Consider the following 12,018-nt stretch of genomic DNA (forward strand, 5'->3'; position numbering starts at 1 on the left):
TATAAATAAAAAGAAAAATATTAGAGAAAAAATGTAGGGGATCGTCACTAACATAGAGGAAATATATAATATAACAGATTGAAGTTATTGAAAAAAATAGGTCAGCATAGGCACAATAACATGTAGAATTAGGTAATACTAACCGTCAGTAGTTAGTTACTACCAACAGGTAGTAGGTAGGCCACTAGCATATAAAACTTGGTTCGTGAGACACACGTCGAAAGACCGTGATTTTGTTTTGGTGTTGGGAAAGTGTTTTCAATAGATAGATTTTCCATGCATCCTTATGATATGCGTATCAAAGGAAAGGGTTTGCTGCAACAAATATTGAAAGTCACATAACGTTACTTGTAATTCATTTTCAACCATTGAATAATAATGAATGAATGAATGATAATGATAAATGACCTTTATTTAACTTGTCGGAGTTTAGCATACATCGCTCTTCTTCCACTTAACCAAGCAAACAGAGGTAATTATTTACGAAAGAAATTAATTCTAACATATTGAAAATGAACAATATATATTTGAAAGATCATGAAGAAAGCGTTTCCAAACTCTCTTCGATATTATTGTAGATACTAACTGCTTTATAAGAGAACGACCGCTCGAACTGTTTGTATTTATGCCGTGGGATAGAATATTCAGTCCAATTTCTAAGACTTCTATCATGTGTATCGCGTTTGTATATCAACTTCTTCAGAAGATATTGAAGTTGCTATTTTATTCTGACGTTATGAACGAAGTAAGCCAGATGCAGTTCCCTTCTGTTAATCATTTTCAGTCACCCAATCTGATTTATGAAATATGATACATGATCTCTGAATTTCAAACCAATAATCAATATTGTATATGCATTCTGAACTACCTGTATTCTTGATGATGTGATTTGATCGAGACAAGAGCCATATGTAATATCGCAGTAGTTGAATATGGATGAAATTAAACTATCACATAAAATGATTTTCATGTTTCGACAGAGAAAATGTCTGTTCGAATGAAGTATTTTCAACAATCTATAAGTTTTACGTATCAATGACTTGAAAACATGTGATTGAAAGCGAAGTTTGTAGTCAATGTCAAGTCCCAAACATTTAATTTCATCGCTAAATTCAATCTCGTGATTGTCGATTCTAATTTTGATCCTATCTATGACCCTCTGCCTGTCTCTAGAATTTTCGAGTACAATACAAGATGATTTTCTACTGAGTCCTCCTCAGGTCACAAGAATGAATGTTGTGTAATGATATGAAATGATACAATAATTCAATTGATACTACTAACACTTCGCTTGTTATGTCAACAGAGTGAATCAATTAAAAATGATGCTTTTTTGTTTACAGAGATTCCCCCACAGCCTTCACAGCACTATCGTAGTTCCAAGATCAGATACTGGAATGACATATTTCCGAACCTGACCGAGAATATTCCACAAAACTTATATCCACAATCGCATCCAACCAAAAGGACTCCCTATAAACCTCCACTGGCAAATCCTCCACGAAGAACTCCGTCATTTCCATCATTCCTCTACGATCATCTGAGTACCCCAAAAAATAAGTTTGAAAATTTCGAGAAACCGTTCAAAACGAAATCGAAAGAAGTTTTTGGTACCATAGTTAACACAGGGACAAATCGACCAGACAATTTTATGGAAAATATTTATGGTAAAGTCATAGAAGCACCTGCTGAAGAGGTCAAACAGAGCTCTTCTATGAACATAATAATTATCATAGGAGGGATATTTCTGATGGTGAATTTGATTCTTCTCGTGATTCTCTATTTCAAATGTTACAGGAACAAAAAGAACGGAAGAGAAAAAACCACGACTACGACGGATGCAAATGAAGATGAAAAAAGACCCAAAGATGAGGAAACTTTCTTGATGAACGGTTGCAACATTGTACGAATGATGAATAAATCTCCCAAAAGTGAAGATACCTACGAGGCAGTGAGATCTGGTGCGATACCAAAACACAAACTGTCGAGGCAAATGTCTAGTAGTACCATAGATGCCCACACGAAAGTGAGAGAGTGGATTGCACAGGAAATAATTCATAAATACAGCCCGAGATTCTTCAGGAGAACTGAACAGAACAGTAGCCCCAGAGAAAAAGTATCCATTCCGGAAGATTTTACGATTCCATCAAAAGGAGACAAAGATTCCACTCTAGGAAGAAGCCCAACAAGACCAGTGAGCCCAGTTGATCAAAAACCTATCATCATGAAGACGTCAACTGTAACAAGACATAAGGTGAAAGTTCCCAAGGTGTCTGTGGCTGTTGATGCCACTCCTTCCGGGAGAGGCCCCAGTGTCTTGATGCAACAACCAATCGAATTCACCAAATCACTAGACTATCCCAATATTAAACCAGATGGAGTTCCACTACGTAGGTCCTTCACTGTGGAAGATTTCTCACCTCGAATTTCTGACAAACACAAAGATACCAGAATAAGTTCAAATAATATCCATTTCAATCTTGAAGATCTTCAGCCGACTGTTATAAAAATATCCCACACTCATTCCAAATCTGATCCTGTACAAGATGTGGACTATACCGCTATGAAACGACTCAGAACGTTCGATCCCAATCAAAGCGTGAATGTAACATGCAAGGATGAAAATGACCAACCTATTCCTTTGACTCCTGAAGAGTCCCTCAAGACAATCAAGAGAAGAAACTTTCCTAAAGTTCTTCCCGATCTTCCGAGTCGGCAAGCCACAATAAACAAGCGACTGTCAATGCCAATACAGGGCCTCTACATGCCTGCAAATGACTCTTCATCAGTTTCCCCAACAAACTCGCCCCTAGCACAAAGCCTCAATAAATTTCCTCCCGCTCCTCCACCCAGAGCCAGTACTCTGATCAAGCAGTCTAGTAGTCCTCTACCCGTGTTTATATCGGAGCCCGCATTGGCTGAGGAGCAAGAGGAGGAACCGGAAATAGTTTGCAACAACCTCTATGTTGGACCATTGATTCCTAGACGTCAACCTGGGAATAATATTCAGGTGTATGGTAGTTTGGGAAGTGTCAAAAATGGAAACGGATCAAAAACCACTATCAGTTCCAGCACAGAACTGAAGAATAGTGATCCTAAACTTTTCACTAAACCTCCGTTGATGAAAAAACCATTTGAGGACAGTTCAATAAAAATCATTCCGAAACTACAGCATAATAACAACCACAAGAAGGAAAAACCGAATAGAATTCCAGAAGAAAAGACTGACAACTTGAATGCATCTGTTCAAGAAGTTGATAATCAGTGCCAAGTAGGTGTACGACCATTGAAAAAATCTCAAATACCAACCCTATCGAAGAATTCGAATGCCACTTTGAACAAGGAATCTTCCAGTTCTGAATCCACTCCTTCTGAAGAGTCCGATACAGGAACAATTGTGAATAAAATATGAACTCTTGTGTGGGGGTGTTTGGTTAGAACAGAAACAAGAATATTGGTTCGTGTATCATCTTCTGTTATTAATTCAGTGATATTATTGAGTGTTGATCTGAATACAGGAAAATGGGAGAATGAAAAAGTTACTTCACACATTTGACTTATATTCCTTTATTCAAGTTTTCATATTTCAGTTGTATCAAAAATTTGGTGATACCTCTATCGGTTTTTCTTTTTATTTTTATCGACACCTCTGATGAAAGCTAGATGAAACAAACACTATATGTAAACGATGTTACCACCTCGCGTTCTTTTGATCATCCTGTATATATTTTCTCAAATTTCATGTACTTCTGTGAACTGATACTGAATGAAAAATGTGCACAGAAACAAATAAGTCATTAAAGGATTGGGTATCGAGTAGATTTAAAAACTATCAACAGAGTGAGTCAATGAAAGTTAAACAAGTGTAATTCCTCACAGTTGAAATTCAGCCACCATATTTTCATCCTTGTTACCTCCATATCCCCAATCTAACTTCTGAATTGTAAATGGAATTGGAACCTATTTACACACGACCAAATAAACCCAGCTGTTTCAACGAAGCTGACTAGTTTACATGGTGAGTGACCTTCCAGGTCAGATTGTGGTAGTGTGGCTCTGCCAAACTTTGAAAACCTGATTCGTTCCTCAGCGGGACAGGCATTGAGTATGTGCTGGGCTCTTTCATCATTTTCCAAACAGAGGCGACTCACGTTGTCTTCAGTCCGAGTCTCTGCATATGATGATTCAGACAACATTAACCTGTGAGAAGGCCTGTTAGACGACATCGAGTTTCTACCTACTGTAGCCCAACAGCTTTGAAGGGTGAATAAACGACTTGGAGGGAGCCAATCTTATGAGGTTTCCCCAGAAGTCCATAAATCCATAAGTGTTCAATGTTTTTTGGCTTAATCGAAAGCGATGCCAATGACAGGTACTGGTTCGATGAAGCTGCTTGCAACACCCTCCCTTGTAATGGAGTCAGCAGCCTCATTGCCTTCCAGGCCAGTATGGCCAGGACTCCAGACCAGAGATGATTTGTTGACTCTTTCCATAGAGGAGAGTAATTTTTGGCAATTTGCTGCCAATTTAGACGGTGCTCGGTAGGAGCCAAGAGCTTTTAACGCCGCTTGACTGTCCGAGAATAATTTTATTGACTTGTGTATGAGCTTGAATTCTGCCAATCTCTCCACACACAATTTAATAGCATAGACTTTCACTTGAAATACAGTCGCTCAGGTCCCTAGGCGGGTTGATATTTCTGTTCTGGGTCTGCGACTGAAAACACCAGAACCTGGAGGTGTTTTTGATCCATCTGTGAACCAACAACTATCTGCTCTTAATATTTCCTTCTCTCATAGGATCGAGTCCTCCCTACTCGGGAAAATTACTGTATTAGACAGTTCATAACCGTTAGAAGCGCATAATGTCAGGAATTGAGGTACACGTGACACACAACTCCACCTGATTTTCATTATGGAAAGTGATTGAAGATATCATTTTTCGTCAACTTTCAATTTCGTTTTCTGACATTCATTCTAACAAACAAAAAAAAATGACCATGATCTTATTCAGGATTTAGGGATTGTGGAAAACATATTTGAACTACCCCCCTCTCAAAATTTGAATCGACCGTTGAGCAATTCTTGTTTTGAAACAAACTGTGAGTAACTGGACTTGTTTTGTTTTCATTCGACCACCCTGTTCAATTTTAGTTCTAGTTAGTGAATTTTTAGTATTATGTGATATTTACAATCTATTATTTTTTTGTATAATATTTTCAATGAGTGTTTGCATTCACTGTGCCTTGATTATTTAAGTATGCATATAAAAAACCATTGCTTATTTTGGAGGGTGATATAAAACATCTGTTGACGAACTTAAGTCAGGAAGTTACATGAAATGGAATATCCAAATCCCTTTTTTCTTGAGGCTTAGTCAAAATTCCATATTTTATACAAGTCATTCATATAATGTCGCTGTATGTTGCCAGGATGATATTTTTCGAATAAAATTTGGCAACAACTTCAATATCTCAATCTGTTATGGATGGAACAATACTTCATTGAATTTTGCATACTGGTAGTGTCAATGTGTACAAATGGAAAAAACTTTGTCTTCAGTCCTGTCTCTCATATGGCTATTTGGACCATGCGAGTACGTCAAACCAAATAATAGTTTCGATTTCGAGAATATTTTTCGATTTATACTTGAATATTTCGAATTCTCAGCTATCAAACATTCAAAACATAAGTCTGTAAACATACATAATATTCTTTAGAAAACCATCAACTACAGAAGTGGAAAACCTCATGATGTGGTGACACAATGAGAAAATAATTTATTGAATATGTATTAAATAATACTGTGTGATTTTCAGAACACCAGTTTACAAAATCGAGTTCGAGTATTCGTTAGCAATCTATATGTACTCGTAATTTTAGTATATGATACGTATACGAGTCAACGATATGTATAGATTCATATCAATGATGTATACAGTTTACTGTAAATACTGATACAATAGATTTTATTACTGAGTTTTGAATTGTAACAGATAGCTGTCAACTGTAAAAAAATCACCCAATAATTTGAGGCTATAGACATGTCGTGAGGAGTATTTTGTTTATTCAACGAAAGCCATTTTTTATGGAGGAAAATCAGTTTTTTATCGACCTTTTTTGGGTATTTGTTACCTTCCACAATCTAAAAAATATAAAAATTATAATAGAGAACTTTATACAAGTGTAGAAGGGCGAACTTTTTAGTTTAGACATAAAGAACAATAGACTTGATTATTCAGGATTTCACACTTATAATGTATGCACATTTTTCAAAAAATATCCTGTACAAGAACCAGACAGTTTCGTATTCTGCCCTTTCCTATGTATCTTCCTGACTAGTACATTAAGGTGACAAAGCTTTTGAATCATTTCCCACGAAATAAATGGGTGCGTGATATCACGCATTTTCATCAGCTTGATCGCTCACAATTCTGTAAAAGCAATCTATGACGGAACTGAAAAAATGTACAATAATATTTCTAGTAATGGATAGCTAATTTATTGGAGTGATGATTTATATTTTTGTGTTCTCTCATGTATATATCTTGAACTCTCATTTATCTGAGTGCTTCTGACACAATTCTCGTTTGATGAATGATATCTTTTCATGATACCGCAAGACCGACCATTTTTTTAGAGAGGGGTGTTTTGTTAGGCAATTGTGAACGCATCTGCCGTTAATGAAGGTTTTCATGGATGTTGTGATCAATACAAAAACATATATTCGATGAAAAATATAATTCGGTTCTAATTAGGAAAATGAGAAATGTATGAAAATGTATTGGGGTTTCGTTATGATTAAGTACTAATAACTTGGGAATGTAGTTTTATGATGCACTGTTTGGAACCTTTGGTGTAGTAATGAATATTACTGGAGTTTTTTCCCAACACCAAATCGTTATTTTTAACACCTCGACATGTGTTGCGATCAACAAGTGATCATCTCCAAAGAGGAAGATTAAAACTATGAACTAGTGCGAGCTAATCCTATTTATGCTATAAAGGTAACCCATACAGGTAAACCATCCAGGCGTACCAACCATACAGGTATACCAACCTAAATTAATTTTACAATTTTGTCTTATCTATAATTTTACAATATATGTTTATATAAAACAATTTTCAGCTATATAAAAATTAATTTCACAATATTGCCTATCCAAATTTATTTTTGCAATGTGTCCTTATGTAGTAATCAGTAAACCCAACAACATTATTTTATTTTATTTTATTTCAACAAGCTATATATTATTCTCTTTGGTATAGGTCCGTCATCGTTATTCAAAATATTATTGTGTTTACTTATTTCTACACTCTCATAGGCATCTAGTTGCCTGTTGTTGTTAACTTGTCTAACTAATCTTAATGAACTGAAGTCTATGGAATGGTTTTATTGCAAAATATGATGGGCGACTGCTGATTTTTCAGGTCTTCCATATTTTAAGTGTGCTATGTGTTCCTTATATCTTACTTTAATAGATCTTTTTGTCTGTCCATAATATTTTGCATCGCAGTCCTTACATTCAATTTCGTAAATTCCAGACTATTTCGAATTCTGTACTTTGTCTTTCGGACTTCTCAAAAGGCTCTGTAGGGTATGACTTGTTTTAAAAACCACCTTCATACCTAGTTCCTTAAAAATCTTTCCAAAGTTCCTCGTATATTGGTGGCATGGAACTGAGATGTATTTATCTTGGTTTTTGAAAGTCTAGATTTCGTTCATTCTTAACCTAAACTTCTTTTTCCTCATTATGTCAACTACAATACCTCTTAAAAAAGAAACAAGCACGTACAGGTATATTCCTGACAGTTCACATCACTGTGGACAGCATAAACGTGCTGGGTTGAATTTTTTAGTGTATCGTCGTTTGACTTTCCCTCTAACACAATATAGGTTCACAAAAGAAAGACGTACAATACAGGAAATACCAGCCACTAACGGTTTCTCGAGGGGTATTGTAGGGCTATTTGTTTTATATAAACATATATTGTAAAATTATAGATAAGGCAAAATTGTTAAATCAATTTAGATTGGTATACCTATATGGTTTACCTGTATGGGTTACCTTTATAGCATAAATAGGATTACCGCGCACTAGTTCTTAGTTTTAATCTTCCTCTTTGAAGATGATCACTTGGTGATCGAAACACGTGTCGAGGTGTTGAAAATAACGATTTGGTGTTGGGAAGAAACTCCAGTAATGTAATTGACGTTTCAGAATCAATCACCACTTTTCACAATTTTTTAAATTCAGTTCTATAAAATAGATCGAGTTACATTTGGAAGATACAAAATTCTCAATAGTGAACTATGAAATATAATTTTTGTGAGGTGGTTAGAACTAGAATTTGATGAAATCACTTCGGTAGCATAAAAAATAATACTTTTATTTCGAAATGTTAATGTGATGATGGTTTTCTGCATCAATAATTTTCCATTTTGTGAAATAAAGCGCGTGCATTCCAAGCAATTTCACGGGACACTGAAATCAGAAAAAATTAGATTTTCACTATTTACTAGAAGAACCCTTCATAGTTCAAGCTCACCCCTCAGCAGTAAATTTTATAGTACTGCGACTCGTGTGGTTGTTTTCTATTATATTCTCTGAATGTTAATGCTGTGAAGTCGTTCTTAACTACTTTTTTGACTGGTTACGATCAAAAAAAGTTCAAAAGAGGAAATCGTGAAAACATGTACTAGTGAAATATAGCAGCAAAATACAATTCATCTTGCAATTTTCAATTGTAAACACTCAAAAACTTAAGAGCGCTCATCATGACCTAAATTTTTTTGGAAGGTTATCAACATGAAAAGTATATCATGACATATATGATTCATTCAAGCTGAACCAGATTTTCCAAAGAACATCAATTCAACAGGAATTTAATGAATTTTTGTTTTTCAGAATAATGAGAAATATAACACGAAATATTCATTCATGGCGTTCTTCTACACATAAAACCGAAAAATTGCCATATATTGGCAAAAAATCATATCCAGTTGGAATCAGAAACCATATTCATATTTATTCCATTCTCATTCAGGATGTGTTTTTACTGAATTGAAATATGGCATTCATGTCCTAGCTGATTACTAATGATGAGATCTATTTCTTTATCTCATCCATCAAGTTTGTTTTTGTATTCTCATAGTTGATTTGAATATGTTGAAATACACTTTTATTTTCTCAGTGAAAAAATATTCCTTTAATTCTTGTGGAAGAGTCCATACATTTTTTTAACACCGTCCAGATTCATTTTCAATCCAAAAAATTGATGTGGGAGCTTTCAGATCAACACAATTCTGAAAATTATGATCATTTGAATGAAACTGATAATTTTATATTTGAAATTTCACAAATAATGTCTCATGGAAAACAGTATTTTTGTATTCAGTATTTATTTGTTTATTTATCTTCTTCATTTGTAATGTATTAATTGCAACAATAAAAGTTTCCTTTCTTTTTTGTCGTTTAAATCCCCCGATGCGTAAACATAATGGAATAGAATCAACGTGGATAAAAAGGTAGTCATCGTTTTTTGAACCACCACACGAAAAAATTATTGAATGCCAAAGGTTGTATGATCAAATACCTGAAATGTTGGATAGACCATATTCAATTCAGTGGTATTCTCAGTATAGCGATACAAATCCATAGTAGTAGTAGAAATCGCACGTTCAATGACGGGACGTCGTTGACACTCACAGAATACATGTTTAGAATTCTAGGAATTGCCATTTATTGGCAACGAACTATCCTTTCCATCAACGCTGGTGTTCCCCAGTGATCCATATTGTCTCCAACCCTCTTTTTATTGTATATCAACGACTTATTGGGAAAAAACCTAGAATCCAATATGTTGCTTTGCTGAAGACAGCACACTTGTCTCGTCATTTCAGTTGGATTCCAGGACATCGGCTACGGAGGCACATCTTCACCGGCAACAGGAGGTTGCATATTGATGAGAATCTAGAAGTGATTTCAAATTAGGATGAAAGTAACCAGGTTGAATTGAATGCCACAAAAACCCAGGCATCGATTTTGTCGAAGAAGATGAATGATAAGTTTTTTGGGGTTGAAATGTCTTATTCATGTCGCTGACATTGCAAAGACTGCCTCTCAAAAGTTTGGAACACTGTTCCGAACCAGAAAACTGTACACACCTCAGTAACTTTTGATGTTTTATAAAGCTCAGATCAGACTCCCTTTGGAGTATTGTTGTCATGTATGAAGCTCTACCCCCAAACATACCCCGAAGTTGCTGGATTCTATCCAGAAAAGAGCCATCCATCTGATTGGGAACGCAAACATCACGTGCAACCTTGATAGCCTAGAACATCGAAAAAAGGTTGAAAGTTTGTCTGTCTTCTATAGATACTTTCACGGGAGGTGTTCAAGTGACTTGGCATGTTTGATTTCACCAAGAGCGGTACATATCAGAATTACGCTACGGACTCTGGCTGATCATCGTTTTGAGGTTCAACTCAGTACACCTAAACTTTACTGTTTGAGAACTTTTTCATCTGGACAACTGCGTTTCCTGAGAAGTTTTTCCAAATGGATTTATTCTCCAGCGATTCAAATCCAACGTGAATCTCTCCTTTCGCATAGGCACCGCTCTGAGAACACCTAAAGGATTTTTCAGTAGTGCTTGTGTTTTGTCTTGAAAAAAACCCAATTTTCATTAGAGAAACTCATGCTAAAATTCTGAAATTCTTATGTACTTTGAGGTATTGCTCTTCAATGGAGATTTTGGTGATGCATATTGGTGCAAATTGTTGCATATTGATACACAATTGTCAATTCCTTTACGAATATTCCACGTCAACATGGAATTATTTGACGAAATCATCGAAAGATTCTCAACTCCAGATACAATTATTTTACATGCAGTGTTACTGAAGCTCCATGGTAGCCGATATTTGAAAATTATTCTGGAACATCTACAAGAACTTTATCTACTACAGTTGAGTCTCTGAAAACAAAAAAATAATTTTGTTGAATCTATAATTACCATACTATTCATAATAATCTAAATCATTTCTTATTAGATCATCTTTATTGATGACTTCAATGATTTACTTTCAAATTTTTTTCGTGACGAGACAAAAACAGTCACTTTCTCTAACATTTCTGTTGAATCTAACGACCTCTCCACAGAAAAGCAGTCAGAAAAGTCGTAAACTTCACTTGTGAGTAGTTTCCACAAACACGGCCCGCAATTTCCATACATATTGGTTTCTGATATAAGACCAGGCTACATTGAGTAAAAGGCCAAAGAGCAAATAAAATGAAAGTGTCTTGCGTTAGCTGCTCACAATTTAACACCTCTTTGTGGGAATTTACACGTTTTGGATATATTTTTTAACGCTCGATATTTTCAATACGTAACAGTCTTGTAGTCATTCTTTCGGTGTACAATGGATGTAACAACAAAATATGTGATGAAACTCTTCAGGAACGAACAGAAAAACAGGTTTTTTAAGAACTGTACTCTTGGTACAGCAACGATTGATTCTTTGCTGCATTAAGATATATGAATATCCAATGACAATAAAAAAAGTTTAGTTCATCTCGGAATCGTACACAGTGATTCATCATATATAAACTGAAATATATATTACCTGATTCAAATCGGAGCGATTGTCTGAAAAAATATATCAACATTCGTGTAAAAAAAATCTAAACAAAAAGTTTCGTATGTTCATTCGTTTTGATAAAAAAACAGAACATCATCTGATGAACATAATTTCGACTCAAAACAATAATAAGTTTTGAGGTCTTCAGTAGTTAGCTCAACTGATAGAATTTTCAAATAGTCAATTACTAAAATCCCATATTCTCATAAAAAATGGAATGAATATTAGAAGCAATCAAATGATATTACATGAGAAAATATAAAAAGGGAATAGTGATTTTAAATACTTATATGTCAACAAAAGTCATCCATAAATGTCGGATGAAAAAAATAACTTTTGTCTGATTTCTATTTGTTAGGAAGATCAATCTTGATC

The 12,018-nt window shown here is 35.0% G+C and overlaps 1 protein-coding gene across 2 annotated transcripts in view; it reads left to right on the top strand.

Annotated features, from left to right (window-relative positions):
• Nucleotides 1-9,466, top strand: part of LOC111508868 (uncharacterized) — a 162,987-nt gene extending 153,521 nt beyond the window's left edge. For both annotated transcript variants that reach the window (XM_074184531.1, XM_074184532.1), the window contains exon 9: nucleotides 1,344-9,466. In XM_074184531.1, coding sequence (XP_074040632.1) covers nucleotides 1,344-3,412 — 2,069 coding nt within the window. In that variant the 3' untranslated portion in view covers nucleotides 3,413-9,466. The remainder of the gene's footprint in view (nucleotides 1-1,343) is intronic.
• The last annotated feature ends 2,552 nt before the right edge of the window (nucleotides 9,467-12,018 follow it).

Source organism: Leptinotarsa decemlineata, unplaced genomic scaffold, assembly GCF_025532065.1.
Source record: "Leptinotarsa decemlineata unplaced genomic scaffold, Ldec_3_MD MMD2_tig00026354_RagTag_RagTag, whole genome shotgun sequence".
In the NCBI taxonomy this organism is placed as follows: domain Eukaryota; kingdom Metazoa; phylum Arthropoda; class Insecta; order Coleoptera; family Chrysomelidae; genus Leptinotarsa; species Leptinotarsa decemlineata.